Here is a 17,703-nt window from a genome sequence, read left to right as displayed (position 1 = left end):
TACATGACCCGATCAATTCGATCAGGCACTCGTCCCATCTATTTTCATTGATCAAATTATACCTAAGAAATATTGTTTTTTCCTCTTTGAATCCATACCAGTAGTCTTCGGCATCATTACATTACAAGAGTAAGAGAGTTAGAACAATAACCTAAAACTAAGAAATAACACAGAAAAGCGATAATAAAATGGGGGAAAACCTCCTCCAAAGTCCATCTCAGACAAAACAAAAACAATAGAACCACCACAAACTATGGAAGAACAATCCAAAATATAGAGATGATGGATAAAGAAAACCACATAGTTCTCTTAAATTTTTACACTAGAGTTGATCAGAATTTTACCCTCGAAAACATAATTCCTCTTTTCTTTCCACCCAATAAAAAAAAAAAGGGCAAGGCCCATGGATTCCCGGCCCAATAGACCAAGGAGGACAATATCGCGCCGCTACGTAACTCTGATACCACAGATAAGGCTTTTTCCTGTAATAGGAAAGAAAAAACCTTAGGCCCATGTGGGGTCTAACTGAGGACAAAATTGTCACAAGGGGGCGTTCCAGATGGTATCAGAGCCTGACCCCTGCGTGGTGGGGGGATCGCTTGGTCACATGAGAACGTGTGTTCCTAAAAGGGGGAGAAAGGGCCAGGCCCATGGATTCCCAGCCCTGCAGGATGCACAAGTCTTGGGGTGAGAGGATTAGTCCCACATCGCTCACGTATAAGAGTTGTGTTTGCCTCTTAAGTGGCAAACCGTAGTAAACTTGTGACAAGGCATTTTCTTGTAATAGGAAAAACAAAACCTCAGGCCCACATGGTGTCTAACTTGGTGTCTAACTGAGGACAAAATTATCACAAGGTAACGCGGGGAGTTAAAATGTTATATCATTTCTATTCCTAACTTTTCTTCTATACCAAAACTTGTATCCATCAAATTTTTTTGGAAGGTAATCGAGGGCTTAAGTAAACCCCCAGCCAACTATATTAATAAGAAAACAAAGGCCTAGAGGCTTACAAATTGACTATATTTGGCTAATCACACTAGGCAGCAACAAGGCTACAAAATAAGAAATACAGGGAAGCAATACAGATAATACAAAAACACACAAAGGCCCAATCTACTGTCTGTAATACACTTTGCCTCTCCTATCATTATGGATTATGGCATGAAGATCTAAAGGGAAGTCTTGAGGCTCCATCAATCTCTCTCCCACTTCTCTCGCCATAGAGGCAAACATGTCCGTCGCTTGCTTTGTTTCCCATCAATTTTTTAGCTTTAGTTCAATTCCACTTCATCCCTCACCAATATATCCCTTCCATATCCATTTTCTTAGCTTTAGCTCATTTTCCCAAGTGACTTTTCCAATTTGATTCACCAAGAACCTCTTTCACTTCCAATAAATTTGGCTACTTCATCCCACAATGCATATCAAATATGATCTTGTTTGCTAGGTAATGCATCTGACATAATCTTTAGTCTTTGATTTTCGACTTTCTCTCTTCACAAAAGTTTGTAAATTTCTCATCCTTTCTAGTCCCCTCCAGCCCATTTTTTGCTCCCTTTTTAGCATTTGTACACCTTTTTCAGTGTTTCCATTTTCTAGTCCTTTGTCAATTCTTGTAATTGAACATATCATCTTCAATGGCCTATCGAGAATCGCCATTCCCCCTTTACTAAATGACTTTTTCACTTTGATAACCTCCTTCATTTTCTAATAGATCCAGCTTCTTCATCCCACAAAACCTTTATATCTGCTACTAAGTTACATCCCTTCCAAAGCAACTCATATATAAGAAATACAACTTTTTATACTTTTTTATCCGGCCACTTAACCTATGGTAACACACTTGTACATTAAGATTAAGAGCAATTGCCCAGAACTAAGTAATAAATACAAAAATAACGACCAAATGAGGGGAACCCCACTCCAATCTCATACCAGAGAGAAAAAAAATGGAGCAACACAAACCATAAATGATTTGCCTCCTAAAAACAAAATCCCAATAATGGAGTGGCCTAAACATAGAGATGATGTATGACCAAAAATACATAGTTATATTGATCTTCAACCCCATGGGCCCTGCTTGTTATGCATGCAAAACGCCATAAAGGGCCATAATGGTAAAAAAAAACTGGAGTTCTAGGAAAAATAAGTGCATGGTAGTATCATTAACATGTGGGTCTGCCCATGATCCATTGTCAAACAAGGTAAGAACGAGAGAAAAAGACTGGCTTCTTTAGCATGCAAAAATCCTCTGCAAAACCTCATAAAACTCTTTTTCCCAATCTCTCATTTCACACCCTTATTCTCTATCCCAATCTCTCTCGTTTCACCTCCAATGAGCAAGTTCCCTCTCTTCCCAAATCTCTCTCTATCTATTAGAGGCTTATACACATGGGGTGGGTGTTTGGTTGGGGTTGCTCCCTTTTGCAAGCTTATATATACATGAGGTAGGTGTTTGGTTGGGGTTAATTTCAATTGTTTCTAATGATTATTGGAGTTTGAATAGTAAAAGATGCGATTAGTTAATCTAGCTTTTTGTGGTGGTCGGGAAGGATTTGTAAGAGGGATTTTCACTATTTTTGCCTGAAATGGATTTTCTTATTGTTTCTTGGACTTAAAATTCTATGATCTTGTTTTTGTTGGGAGAATAATTCTGGATCTTGGTGTTGTTTCTTGAGCTTGAAATCATGTATTGTTAACTTGTTAACGTTGGTAGAATCACTTCGGAACAGGATTTTGTTCGGTTTTGAACTTGGAACTTGGTTTTGTTTGGTTGCTTTTGAATTTTATTTTTTAAAATCTAGGGTATTACTTTTTTTTCCTTAAATCTGTAGTTTGATTCTTTGGATCTAGTAACAAGAACGGTCTGATCAACTGCCTAATATGACTTATCTTCAAAATCCTTTCTAGGTAAATAATATGGATTTTCATGGTTTCCAATTTTTTCTAGAATTTAGATTCTCATTTGAGTTCATTTCTGTAATTTCATTCATGTGGGGAAGATGAAATGTTATTAATTGCATTTTCTTTGTCAGCCAAGCACCCACCAAATTTTACAGAGATTGTGGGAGAGATTACCAAGCATGAGATCAAAAAAAGTCGAAAAAGCCCGTTGTTGCCTGTAATTGCAAAACACTGTGAATGGAAGTTTTGCATTTTACAGTGATTTACGACGTACGAAGCAGGGCCAAGTTGATCGAATTCTTTACTCTAGAAAATGGAACGCTTCCTTTCCTTCCCAAATCACCCAATGAACAGTGAACAGAAAACACTTTATATGGTCTTCCTATATTAGAAAAGGTATTGCTAGACCAGTTAACAAAAATATTAAACAATGACTTTGGGATTAGTCCAAGTGTCCAACACATTCCAACAAGCCGAAAGAACAGTTCCAACAGCAACAAAGCAAAACCACACTGCATGGCAAGGCTGCACTAAATGCAATGCAAGAACTCCAATCCAATCTGGAGGGAAAGATCTTTAACCTGAGTATTATCTCATTTAAAAGAACGATACAACGAAAAGCAGCCTAGTCAAGTTCCCAAGCCAAACTCCCATTTGATGTTGACCCCATTGACGGTTCTCAACATAAGAATCCAAAGAGGGATTCCACACTTCCAAGTTCCCAGTTGTTTCTATGTTTCAATACACAACTTCCAAATCCCAAAATCTTTTGCCATGATGATGCAATATAACACAAATGTGTTTTAGAGCTGGATATGCAACACAAAAGTGCACCCAAATCACCCGACCAAAAGTGCACCCAAAACCTTACCAAATCACCAAAGCGCACCTAAAAATGGCACTCAATAATGAATTTTTATAAATTCAGGAAATACCTTTCCACATATAATACTTAAAAGGGATATTACCATCCCATCTAATAAAAGATTTTGGCAATCATAATTACCCTGAATCACATTTTTCTCAATAAGTTTTCTCTTGCCTCCACAAGCCTTCCATAACCACTTGCCTAAGATATTCATGTCCATGTCCTTGAATTCCAGTTAGTAACGCCTCCAATCTTAGGGAGACATCCCCAGAGGTTATTTTCTTTACTGATACGCATAAAATTCACTCACTAGGTACTCTATTTCTTTAAGTCAAAGAGGAGTGTGGAGATTCTACCTCTTTACTTTGTTTTTAATCGCTAACATTAAGAGTATAGCCTCAATGGGAAACACGCCTCCTTAATGATGTCAATATATCCGTTTGGGGTCCTCCTCTTTCACGATACCCACCAAATTAATTCATTAGGTATTTTGTTCTCTAAATAAAAAAGATTGGATGGATATTCTTCCACTTTTAATTGTTTTACATCATTGATCTAAGTAATTTTTTTTTTTTTTTTGTTGATAAGTAATACAATTTTATTGATAAGAAAAGAGGAACAAGAGGAGGTTGAGATGGCCCCCCAACAGGCAATGATAGAAAAATCAAACAAACAAAAGCCCAAGGGCAAATACAAGACCAAGAACTAAGAATTATAACTAGCATCCCATCTAAAAACAAAATCTTCGAAAGAGAAACCCTCGAAATCCTTTGCTTAGCTTAGACCAAAGGTAAAGGAGACCCAAACTCCCCAACAGCACCGCATGGGAAGAACTCTTTCCTTACTCTGGAAGACCCTATAGTTCCTCTCCTTCCAAAGACCTCAAGCTATGGCAAAAGGGAGGATAGCCCAAAGATGTCTTCTTCTAAGAGAAGATATTGAAGGTCCAACCTTCCAAAAGAGAAAAGAAAGAGTGAGGCAAAACCCAATCCATCTAGGATCGAGACAAGAAGAACATCCAAATATTCATATAAAAAGGATAATGAATTAAGATATGATTCACCAATTCCCCATACACATGCACAAGGGAAAAAAATTCGAAGTAATCCATCCCTAGGAAACAAGATTATCTAATGTTAGGATTCTACCTAAGGAAGCAAACCACACAAAAAAGGAAATCTTAGACGGAACAAAGGCATGCCAAATAATGGAGGTAGAGAAAGCAACTACAAAATGGGGAAGCAAGCACTTGTAAAAAGAGCGAACCAAAAAAAGTCATCCTTAGCCTTGAACCAATCCCTCATGTCATGTTCGTTCTCCCTAAATTGGAAAAAGTTTAGAAGAACATAAAGAGATGAGACCTCTATAATCTCCCAATCATTGAAATTCCTCTTGAAACCCAGATATCAAGAGAATAATTCCATTTCTAACCATGCAGTCCTTCATTGAGCAGTTTTTCTTCAAAGAGCAAGCATACAAAGAAGGGTATTGAAAAGATAGACACAACTCACCACACCACTTATCCTCCCAAAACCTAATCCTATCCCCCAACCCCACTCTATATCTATAACCCCTTTCAAAAAGATCCAACACCCTTTAAGATACCTTTCCACACACTACAGCCGTAAGTGCCCCTAGCCTCGACCAACCAAATCTGTTGTACCCATACTTAACCTTGATTACCCTTCTCCACAAACTCCCTCTCTCCTCCTCAAACCTCCAAAGCCACTTCCCCAAAAAGGCTTGTTAGTTATTCTTAAGCCTCTAATTCCCAACCCACCATTTTTCTTAGAAGCGGAAACCAACTTCTAATTCACAAGATGATGATACTTCCTTCCCTTATTTCTATCATTCCACAAAAAATTCCTCATGAGTTTTTTTACCGCACTTCCACAAACTTGGGTAAAGAGAAAAGAGAGGGAAAATAAATCGGGATGCTAGACATAGTGCTTTTATTCAGAGTGACCTTACCTCCTTTAGAGAGATATCTAGCCTTCCACATGCTCAAACTTCTTTTCTAACATCTCTATAACCCCTTCCCAAATACTCTTACTGCTATAATGAACACCAGGAGCAAACCCAAATAGGAAGAAGGAAAGGTGTCGCTATTACACCCCAAAGTAGCTACTAGCACCGAAATATTATTCACTTCACCAACCCCGAACAATTTACTTTGTTGTAAGTTAGTATGCAAGCCCGAAATTGCCTCAAAACAACAAAGTAACACTTGTTGAACTCTCACTTGCTCTTTAGAATGCTCCAAAAACACTAGGGTCTTATTTGCGAATTGAAAATGAGAGACCAAAGGGCCCTCGTAGTGGACTCTAAAACCCAGTAACCTTCCTAACTCAATTGCCTTGTTAAATAGTCTCCCCAACACCTCTGCCACAATTAAAAATAAGAAGGGAGATAATAAGTCTCCGTCTCAAACCCCTCAACCCCCTAAAATAACCTATCAGACTCCAATTAACCAAGACTAAGAAGGAAACCGTCGTGACACACTTCATAATCCACCCTGCTCACTTCGAGTCAAAATCCATCCTCCTCATCAGGTACTCCAAAAAAATCCCAATTCACAAGATCGTAGGCTTTTACATATCAATTTTCCCTATAAGCCCCGACTTTTTGTACTTCAACCTAGAATCTATACACTCATTAGCCACTAACTCTCCATCTAGAATTTGTCTCCCCTTAATGAAAGTCCCTTGTTTTGAATCGATTAACTTATTAAGGACTTCCTTCAATCTTGTTGCTAATACCTTAAATATTATTTTGTACATTGATCCCACCAAATTGATTGGCCTAAAATCTCCAAAAGTCTATTGCTCCCACTTTTTTGGGGATTAAAGCCACAAATGTGCTATTTAGACCATAATCCAAGCAATTCATCTCTTGTAACTCCCTCACCACCTTCATGAAATCATCTGCGATTATTTCCCAACAATCCTTGAAAAAAGCCATAAAAAATCCATCCAGACCCGGTACTTTATCCCCGGTCATGGAGGAGATGACAGACCGCACTTTGACCTCCTCAATCGGTTTCTCCAACCACTCCCTATCTTCCTGATCTAAGGTGTTGAACTCTAAATTATTAGGGCGCAGTCTCTTACTCTCCTTTTCCTTATACAACTCACCATAATAATCAACAACTCAGTTCCTAATTTCCTCTTCCCCTTCCACGACGACCCCATTGATAGAAAGATTATTAATTGAGTTGTTTTTTCTATGGAAGTTCGCATTTTGTGAAAAAAAATTATATTAGTATCACCTTCTTCAATCCATTTGATCCTCGACTTATGTTTCCAATTAATTTCCCCCATCAATGCCACTCTTTGAAACTCCAATTTCAACTCGGTCCTTATTACCTTTTCCTCTATCGATAATACCCCATCTTCCTCCTTGGCGTCTAAAATATCTATATCTTGTAGGATCTCCTCCCTTCTCACGTCAACCTTACCAAAGACCTCCTTGTTCCACACCTTCAGCTTATCTTTCAAAATTTAAGCTTGTTCTTAAACACAAACCCGGGATTTCCTAAGGCCAAGCATTCACTCCACCAACTCTTGACAAGCTAACAAAAATTTGGGTGCAAAAGCCACATATTCTCGAACTTAAAAGGTAACAATTTGTTATTGGTTGCCCCACCTCCAGAAAAATTGGCCATATGATCGGAGACTAGACTGCTTGCAGTTGAATGAACCACATTTTGAAAATTTTCTTCCCACAAACTATCCTCCAAAAATCTATCTATACGAGACATCCTAGGAAGCTCTTAATTATTAAACCACGTGAACCGTCTGCCCATTAAAAGAAAGTCCATAAGAGCAAACCTATTCACAAATCCGTTGAATTCTCTCATACCATTTGTGATTCTCGACCCCCTATTCTTCTCATAACTAAATTTGACAATGTTGAAATCACCCCCGATGACCCCCGTCTTGGCCCAATACCCCACCACATCCCCCAACTCCTCCCAAAACTGGTATCTCTCCATTCTCAATGTAGGCCCATAAACGCCTTAGAAAACCCACTGAAAGTCCTCATTGACACAACTACATAGAATAGAACTGGAAAAAATCCCCACAATAATCTCTGCCAACTGAATAAAATCCTTATTCCACATCATAATTATACCCCTGGCTAAGCCTAAGGCTGGAAGATACTCCCAACCAATGTCCCCCTTCCAAAGCTCATTAATAATCTTCTCATCACACTGAGCTAATTTCGATTCTTGGAAAGTTACTACAATTGGTTTCTTTGCCATGATGAAAGCTGTCACAGCCGCCCTTTTCTTCCTATCCCCCAAATCTCTTACATTCCAAGATAAAATACTAAACATCATTACTAACCTGAACTAGAACCCAAAACAAATGAATAACCAACCACCTTACTCCACCACTTCCAACAACCTTGGCCTTGGCAGCCTCTTCACGGTTTCAACAGGCACCACCACGACTAACTCATTTGAAAGCCCGTCCCTAAAAGTATTAATTTCTTGACTATCTAGATAGCTCATAGCCCCCCCCCCCCCTATACCTACCAATATGATACATCTCATCTTCCAAAATAGCTCTGTCATTTAGATCCCCGAATACCACCCTTAAATAAGAGAACACTCCTATCTCTAGCATGATTCCAAATTCCCCCACCAAACTCAAAGCCCAACTAGCTAACCAATCTAGTGTCTCCAATTCCGTCCTAGACCAACAATCCTCTACTTGTTCCATGCTTTAGGCTGCAACTTTGTCAATACAATACCTTATGCCCTTTTGTATGTTTGTCAACGATTCCTCTCTGAATCTGAGTCAAGGACAAATCTAGGGATATCAGATAATCAACTCCCCTATTCTTCCTCAAACTTTCCTCAAGTTGATCAAAGTCACAATTCTAGATGGAGTGGTTCAAAACTAGAGGAACTTGAGACCTATCGACAAAAACAAAAAAAACAAAAAGCACAGGAACCAAAGATAACTCACAGGAAATGTAAAAAGAAGCTGAACTAATGCCCTTACAAAGAACAAAGAAGGAATTGCAAAGAGGGGGCAAACAATAAAAAAACGAAAGCAAGAATAAGTTGGAAGTACCTTTTCTCTTAGATTTACCCCAATTAACCTTCCCAATAATCGATATGCTCGAGGCCCCTAAAAAGAGCGACTGATCCTGATTCCTCCAAAGATCATATCGTAAGCTATCCCAAACCACCGTGATTGGTATGACCCTCAACCTAGTTTACCCTTTTCTTCCATAGAAGATCCTTGCTCACTTGCCTGACGAACTCGATTGAACCTGTGGGATAATTCACTTATCTTTGTCACGAACTCCTCAAGCGAGATTTCCTTCTCTGCCCTGTCCTCTATGTTGGCTATCGTAGAATCCTCTTGAGCATGACCCCCCAATCTAGCGATATTAAATTCTAGATGGAAGCCTTTGGCATCTGAGAAATCTTTCTGTTGAATGGATTCTCCAATGCTTACCTCACAAGGGCTTTTTAGCCTAGGCCCCTTTCAACAATCATATGGGCCCCGAAATTTGTTAAATCCCGATCGTGCATACTCTCAGTAACTGGACTTTCAGAGCCCAAATTTTGGCCCACTAGGGCAATTACTTGGTCCTTTAGCAACTCAGAAATGGACTCAAGAAACAAATTATTAATTTGACCCATAACCCGATTCTCGACCATACTTATATGTAGCCTCACACATGATGCAATACCCCCTACTACTTCTGGTTTTCACTGAAGCTTGACCTAGTGAACACATCGACTAATCCTATAATCAAACCTGCTAGGTGGGTTTGACTTCTCCAAAGCACAATCATGTCGATCCAAATGTAATCCCCAGGTAAGATTACTAGGACGCACATTCAAATTTGAATTTTGGAGTTGTTGTTTCCCTTGTACGCGATCTTCACACAGATTTGATGCTATCAAGTTTGATTCGATAACTCCGCTATGTTATCCACAGCCAAATAATCTATATCCACATTCTCGACGAGTTTAACTTCTCTTCCTATTGTCTTTACTGAAGCTTTCTTGGATAGCTAAAGAAGAGTCTTCGATAAGAATTCCCACCCTGAATTTGAAGCCCCTGAAGAACATATCCAAAGTTCTTTTAATCTTCCAGAGAGGAAATCTGACCTTAAGCCTGGTAAAAGATAGTTCTTCCTACCATCTCGTTCTATCCACCTTTGCTAAGTCCCCCAATTGTTTCCCAATCAGCTTGAAAGTGTAGGCATCCCAAAGATGAAGGGGAATACCCAAAACTCTTACCCAAGTTCTAGCAATCCTACAACTCTAATCTAATGTAATCACATCAGCAAACCAAGATCTTAGCAAAACAATCACCTTACCAATACCCACATCTCGAAGATCTTTAATGATCAATGCCTCCACCCTATTGTTCAGCATAAAAACTCTCTTCTTTGAACCCCAACTAAGCAACTTCCTGTTGAGAGGAGTCATCATTTAGAGCATGCTTGCATATTCTCACCAACTCATCCCAGTTGAAGTCTTCGGAGATAGCTTCACACACAACCCACCTCTATTTCCCAAACCCCTTGTAAATGCCCATAGAATACTGATCCTTCTCCTTCAACCCCTTCACACCTTCCTCAATAGGAGACTCGCTTAACCACTTTCTACCCGAGATTCCTAATGTTTCTTTAGAGTGTTTACTAGAAACCATATTCACCCTGTCATCCTTTAGCATGTAAAAGACACTCCTACCTTTGAAAACAAACTCCGTCCACTAAGGATCAAGGTCTGACTAGTGTCTAGTGTTTCCCAATCCTCGGCCTACACACACGTTGACTGAAGCCCTCAAGCACAGCAGCGTGGAAGTCCCGCGTGTCATAGGATCATCTATTGCTTTGTAACACACATTTATGCTTTTGTAACGCGCTACCCCGTGTAATCAAATATTATATCAATAAAGTTGCCTCCGGACTTTGTCTCGTGTTGCCTCGTTTACTTGTGTGCTAGTTACATTTGTCGTATAGGATCATTTTTACAGGTTTGTAAGTGGATTGACACCCCTTGTACCGCACAACCCCGATTCGAAAGAATACGGCCGTGACAATTGGTATTTCACACCTCCAAATCCAACATTTTTACCTCTGATCCCAAAAGATTTTTTATTCGCAAGCTTACTTCCCCCCAGCCATTACCAACTTTTCCTTCTAGAGAAACAACAACAATAGTTCTTCTTCTATTGGAGAATCTCTGAATCTTGAGGAACCTTCCACCCCTATTTTTGTCCCTAGTTTCCAATAAAGTGCTTCCCTCTTGCGAGAACTTTTCTCTTGAAAAACTATCTTACTTCCCCCCAGCCATTACCAACTTTTCCTTCTGGAAAAACGACAACAATAGTTCTTCTTCTATTGGAGAATCTCTGAATCTTGAGGAACCTTCCACCCCTATTTTTGTTGTCCCTAGTTTCCAAGAGAGTGCTTCCCTCTTGCAAGACCTTTTCTTTTGAAAAACTATCTTTCTCCCGTGCTTCTTTTAACAACCTCTAAAGCCAAGCTCCCTCATTCATCGACAGACTCAAACACGATTCCCATCGTCTCCCAGTCTCCTTAACTTCTATACCCAGCACCTTTTGAAGAACTTCTTGGCTTCAATCTCCATGGATCTACTAACCTCCCTCATTTCTGCTTCAATACCCTCGAGTATATATTTGTGAAGTAGATCTGTTCTCAACATTTATCGTTGATTCTTTACTCTGTATGGGAAATTAACTTAGAAATCTAAACACCCAATCTAAGTAATTGTATTACCTCATAAATTGACTTACTTCACAAAAAACCAAAAAATCAAGACTCTTCCATTGATTCCAATCTCTATTCATGGAAGCCTGTAAACATCTTTCCCACCCTATTTATTCCTCACTTAACCCTCTCTTAAATCTTTCTTAGACATTTTGTATCTTTTTAAAAAAATTCTCAATTATAGTCACCCTTCGTCAACACATGTAATAGATCATCTTATAATAGCCCTTTGCCTCTCGATCATCAAACCTTTAGCTTTAGATATGTATTCTTTAGATATGTATTTCGTTCCTTATGGAATTATGCAAATTACTTTGTGTTGGAAACTAAACAATTCATTAAATCAAACAAATATATCCCACCACGGCCCCCAAAAAGACACACCCTTTGATTTATGTGCAATGCAAATACCACCATGAAACACCAAAGAGCACATTTTAAGTATCTCAACTAATGGTTGGAAGACCTAAAAAGGGTATCAAGTAATTTTCAAACCAATGATGGCATAAACAATGAGCATTCTTATGGTCCATTGGACGAATTGGCTTAACATCTTCACAACTAAAATAAATAAAAATGGAAATAATGGATCAATTTGTTTCATGCTTCTATAATCTGTGAAAAAGCAAGCCAAATATCTATTAACAAAAGTCTAGAAAGAAATAGTCAATAAACAAACTCTTATCCATTTCCTACACTCATGTTCCTCAACATACAATCCAAGAATTACCAATTCACATGATCATAAGTCTCCAACGTACATACCTCACACAAAATGCATGGATGATGCTCGAGAATTCTAGAGATAATCCAACTATAAGCAATGAGCACTCATATAAAAAATACCTACCTTTAACAAAAGTACCTTGAGGGGGATGATTGAACCCAAAATCTTTCTCGGACCAAAAGCAAACACCTTGTAAATTAATTTGTGCTTATGTTTTTTATTTTAGTTTTTTGTAAGTAACTTGTGCTTGCTTCCCACCAGACTGAAAGGTCAATGATCTTCAAAAGTTGTGCTCCCATCCTTTCTAAGAATAAGGGCAACAAAAGCAATGCCTACTACATCTCCAACCTAGAAAGTAATTTGTGCTTACTTCCATGAAGACCCCCATCAATGATTTTCCAACAAGTCTAAAAGAAAGTTATAAGAAAATGATTTGGATCTAGAACGTTATCACCATCGAATTCTTCCATATGGAAAGCAAGATCTACTCTTCATTAGAAAATGCTCCAACAAATTGCTTTCTCAATGATAGTTTATCAAAATTGAATCCCTCCAACTTCAATCTACAAGATAATGGTTCCATAAACAACTTAGACTAGAACCTACAATTGAGACACAAATCTTTATTGTACTCCTCCATTGAAAAATCCATCCACCCAAAACCTTTCTTGGTTCATACTTCTCCATTTGTTTTCTTACAGGGTTGCTTCCCATTTCCTTATTAGACAAGGAGCAATATTCCTTCTATCTTTCCTTACTATACCCCCACACACTCCATGAAAAATCTTGATATTCATCTAGGAAATATTTTTCCTTAACATCTTCTTCCTACAATGTATATCCCCAAATCTATTATCAAATTCCAGTTGATAGGAAAGGCCACATACAACAGCTCCTATGGAAAGAAATGCACAATGGCAACCATATGACAGATCCTAAGGACTAAGTGCAATAAATATGTGATAATATGATAATTTACCCACCAAAAGAAACAAATTATAATGATAAAAATAACAATAAAAATAAAGGCAATAAACCTTAATACGACCTTACGACCCCCAAACCACTAGAAGAGCCTATGCTTTCTCTTATTTAATTTAATGACAATAAAATTCTATTTTTACCCTTCAGACATATTATTACACGTCATATAGTCCGTTCAGTAGTTTTTAGAAAGATAAGGATTTCATTAGGAAGATAACAAGTGGCCAGGACAACATACAAAATAACCGTTGTGAAAGAATCTTCCCGTTATATGATAGAATAGACAAGTAATGTACAGAATAAAACCAATAAGCACATCCATTGACAACCCTCTTACATAATCCAGAATCATAATATTCTCTGTTAAACTAAAGCCCCACCCCCCTTGTTTGAAACCATAGTTCGTATAATGAACCAAGATGATAAGATTTAATCCATGCAGACCATGTTATCAGACGTATAGCATATCATTGGCCAAAAAAAATGTCAAGTCCATCAAAAATTCAAAACAGATAGCAAAGAAAATGTAAAAAAAAAAAAAAAACAGATTTAATTTCACATTTATATAGTATTAATCCTCATATAATGGTAGAATATAGGGGATGGACCAAAAAGTAAGCAGTAGAACCATCATGCCATCACGTTAATTGGTTGTCAACAATTGAATAAATCCATCAATACAGAAAAATATAAGTACTTCCGGCCCAATCATATGCAAGCAGAAGAACAAAAAATAAATTATCATTGAAGGTACCAATATCGTTCTCAACATCTTTTAGACCTCCCTCGAAATTCGAGTATTCAAGAAATTTGAGAAATACCAATCTCTACCCTAGTGGCAGAATATACAAGATCAACATGAGACATCAAACAAAGCTGTCGAGAGGCAGATACCCAAATCGTTCAACCTATTTATTCAACCAACCATCTGCAAGAAGTAGAATTGTACCTTCCAAGTGCTCAAGAAGTAGAATTGCAGTTCATGTGTTGATAACAGGAGAAACTGGAAGGCCACCATCGTCCTCATCACCACAAGTATTGCTTACAAGCTTTCTCTCTTCCTTGTCACAACTACGCAGCTTCGTACAATCAACATCTGTCTCTAGGTTCTCTTCTTTCGGCCTTTGAAGAACAATATCACAAAAGAAATCCGTCAAAACTGTTTCGTATGATGGCATCTTGGCATATCCTGGGAAGTAATTAATGTCAATTACGAGGTAATGGTTCCCCGCACCAACATCCCTAATGACATCAAAGTTGAAAAGATGCAACCCCATTGCCCGTTGTAACCCTCTCGCAAGATCTGTAATGAAGCTAAGTGGAGGCATCTCGGTTTCATCAAGATGCATTGTCTCATAATAGTTATCATCAATCCGTTCCTGAGTCGTCATGTTTGAAATCTGCGAGAAGGATAAAGGACCCTCCAAACTCCCCAATTTCTCCTCTGAAACATCTGGCAACGACTTCCGCTTCACGCAAGTTACGTGATCCCCAACCACATACACCTTAAAGATCACACCACCATGATTCACAAATTCTTGCAGTACAATTGGTGGTTTCAGCTTTTTAAAACCATCATGATTGAACATGAGAGACATTTTGTGAGACTTTGCACTCCCATCTGCAACCAAGGGTTTCGCAATCACAGGGAACTTTAATCTTTCTAACACTCCTGGATCCAACAATGCCTCTGAAGTATAAATCACAATCTGATTAGGGATTCCGAACGTTTCTTTCTTCTGTGGAAGATCTAATTCGGAAACTACCTGAAGCATTGAAATTCGATTGTGAAGTCGATCGATTGCTTCGGGATGATCGATTATAAGAACATTCGGGTTCTTCAAAGAAAAATCCATCAATTTCTTTCTCCATTCTTCGCCAGACAACTTATGAAGGATGCAATCGAATGGTCCTTGATCTATTAAGGGTTTATCTGTGTCGATCGAGATGAGATCGATACCACGTTCCTTCGCAAGATTCACCAAAGAAATTTGGATGAAGCTTTGTTGTTTCTTCGGTGCAAGAGCGTAACCTATACTGCGACGTCTCGTTGGATCAGACATCGTTCCTCCTCAAAAATAGGGTTACGAAATAGCAGAAATACAAGAACATTCATACCAGAAATCAACAAGAAACGAAACCGCCCAGATTCGAAATCTGGATAGCGAAATCTTATCGAAATTAGTTTTTTTTTTTTTATCTCTGTTCTTGGAAACGAAGAATCACGAAGACACGGAGAGAATGGAAGGGCGTATGTGACGATGAAGTTTAAATAACTTCTATAGGTTACTAACCCAAGTTACGAGAACTAACCATGGTTAGTTGCAGAAGGTATCGTGGAATGGCGCGTGTTCCACATGGCATCTTTTGGAGATACATGCTGATTCCCTCCACTCCACTAAACGCGTGACGGGCTGACGAAGGCGGTTATTCAACGTTAAGTTGGTGTAACGGAGGTGGAAACGGACGTTAGGTTTTGACCAAGTTTTGACCTAGGTCATCTAATTGAAATATAGGTCCTAGATGGAATTGCACGTGGGAAGAATTTACAAAGCATATCTACCTTGGATAACAGCTGGCTGAAAGGATGGTTGTTAATGTTTCGGGTGTCCTAATCGAGTCTAACATTCCTATCCCAAGCCCGGTGCATGTAATAAAAATGCACCTATGTTTGAGCCTAGCCCAGCCTACAAGTATACATAGCTATTTACAATGGGGGTGGTTCGAGGGACGTTCAAGAAACCTACTCAAAAATTGATGGGTGTCAATCGTTGAATCTAGGAAAAATAACGGTTTGGATAGAGTGAAACCTCAATTCAAGTCTTTTATAATATTTGTAATTAATTCCAAACACCTCCCTTTTTTTATTTTTAAAATATATATATATATATGGATAGCGTTCAATGACAAACTTTTTGGCAAAACATTTTTCAAAACATGAGTTAGAGGTTTTGGAATGGGCTGATTTTTGGTGAGGATGATCTCTACGGTGAGGAGATCATCATCACCAAAAATCAGCCCATTCCAAAACTTCTAACCCTATCAAAAACAGTTTACAAAAAATGAACGGTCCACGATTTTTCAACTTGTAAACATGGGTTAGAAGTTTTGGAATGGGCTGATTTTTTGTGAGGATGATCTCCTCGCCGTAGAGATCATTCCCACCAAAAATCAGCCCATTTCAAAACCTCTAACTCATGTTTTGAAAAATGTTTTGCTAAAAAGTTAGCCATTGAACGCCCCCCTATATATATATATATATATATATATATATATATATAAACACACACTCTCTATCTCTCGTCATTGTCTCTTCTCTCTCTCTCAATCATAGATAAGAGAACGATGGCTTCAAAGTCTCTCTCTGGGTCTCTCTCTCGAATGATTCGAGCTCTCTCTTGATCGATCAAATGGAATGATTAGATCTTTCACTTGACATGAAGTTTAAATACTTCAAAATTCAGGGTCATGAAAACCATCTTAATCTGCAGTTTTTCCCTGCAAAATCATGAATACCCATCAAACCAAAGCATTGATTCTATGATGATCAAGATCCAAATTTCAAAACAGAGGATTGGGAACAACCCCGTCTCCAAATATATATATATACAAGTAATATTAGATATTTTTAAAACCCATTTTATGCAATCAACAATATGACTCACAAAAAATTAACAACAATGTATCTGATCTTTTTCCTCCTTTAAATATGTTGCCAACATACTGACATTTACTTGATCTTCCTTCAAGTTTTTCAGCAATTAGGCTCCAGTTCTGAGGACCATATAGGGACACAAGTTCTTTGAGCTTGGTATCTTCAGTTGATCTCCAATGGCCTCTTGCACAGAACTTGTTAGACGGCCCACTCTCAGCTTTCTTTCCTATTGTAAAGATCTCACATTCTTCTCCCTCACCATCTTTGTTCACATTCACCTCATTCCCAAAATAGTCCTCCTCCCCATCACTCTCATTCATGCTCTTACTACCATCAAAGGGCTGAAAGGTCCAACCTTTCTTATGTTGCTCCAATGGAGGATTCAAATCCTGAAAACCCATCTTAGAAATCCAAAAATTAGGAGGAAGAGAAGATGGTGGTGGAGGGAGAAAGCCCACCCCATCAAACTCTTTGAAACAACCTTGACTATCACACATAGTGGAGGATTGCATGTGTTGTAAACTCATTTTCTGCATCAATAGAGAGAAGTGATAGTGATGAGAGAGAGAGAGAGAGAGAGAGAAAGAGTTTATAATTTAAAAATAAATAAATAAATAAGAGGGAGATGTTTGGAATTAATTATAAATATTATAAAAGACTTGAATTAACGTTTCACTTGATCCAAACCGTTGTTTTTCCCAAATCCAACGATTGACACCCATCAATTTTTGAGCAGGTTTCTTAAACGTCCTCGAACCGCCCCCATTTATAATATAAGGTATTGTAGAAGATAGAAG

At 38.3% G+C, this 17,703-nt stretch overlaps 2 protein-coding genes across 2 annotated transcripts; both read right to left on the bottom strand.

The window, feature by feature from the left end:
- Positions 1–13,964: 13,964 nt before the first annotated feature.
- On the bottom strand, positions 13,965–15,504 carry LOC147391566 (inositol-tetrakisphosphate 1-kinase 1-like). The gene has a single exon (XM_086458760.1). It carries the CDS (start codon positions 15,312–15,314, stop codon positions 14,232–14,234), a length of 1,083 nt encoding a protein of 360 aa, XP_086314886.1. The 5' UTR covers positions 15,315–15,504; the 3' UTR covers positions 13,965–14,231.
- Positions 15,505–16,679: 1,175 nt separating this feature from the next.
- On the bottom strand, positions 16,680–17,307 carry LOC147391565 (transcription factor MYB56-like). Its single transcript, XM_086459084.1, has 2 exons — positions 16,976–17,307; positions 16,680–16,749 (listed from the first exon to the last, which is right to left on the bottom strand). Exons 1-2 carry the CDS (start codon positions 17,305–17,307, stop codon positions 16,680–16,682), a joined length of 402 nt encoding a protein of 133 aa, XP_086315210.1.
- Between the last annotated feature and the right edge of the window lie 396 nt (positions 17,308–17,703).

The sequence above is a fragment of the Akebia trifoliata genome, chromosome 11 (genome assembly GCF_017979445.1).
Source record: "Akebia trifoliata isolate Shusen 1 chromosome 11, ASM1797944v1, whole genome shotgun sequence".
In the NCBI taxonomy this organism is placed as follows: Eukaryota; Viridiplantae; Streptophyta; class Magnoliopsida; order Ranunculales; family Lardizabalaceae; genus Akebia; species Akebia trifoliata.
The sequence above is the reverse complement of the archived record's forward strand: the minus strand, read 5'-3'. Positions and strand labels throughout refer to the sequence as shown.

Bases quoted from the DNA above. Each gene is read 5' to 3' on its own strand.
- LOC147391565 (XM_086459084.1), bottom strand. From the start codon at position 17,307: ATGGGTTTTCAGGATTTGAATCCTCCATTGGAGCAACATAAGAAAGGT. The intron at 16,750-16,975 runs GTATGTTGGCAA...ATGATTTTGCAG, and splicing joins GGAAGATCAAGTAAATGTCA to GGAAAAACTGCAGATTAAGA.
- LOC147391566 (XM_086458760.1), bottom strand. From the start codon at position 15,314: ATGTCTGATCCAACGAGACGTCGCAGTATAGGTTACGCTCTTGCACCG.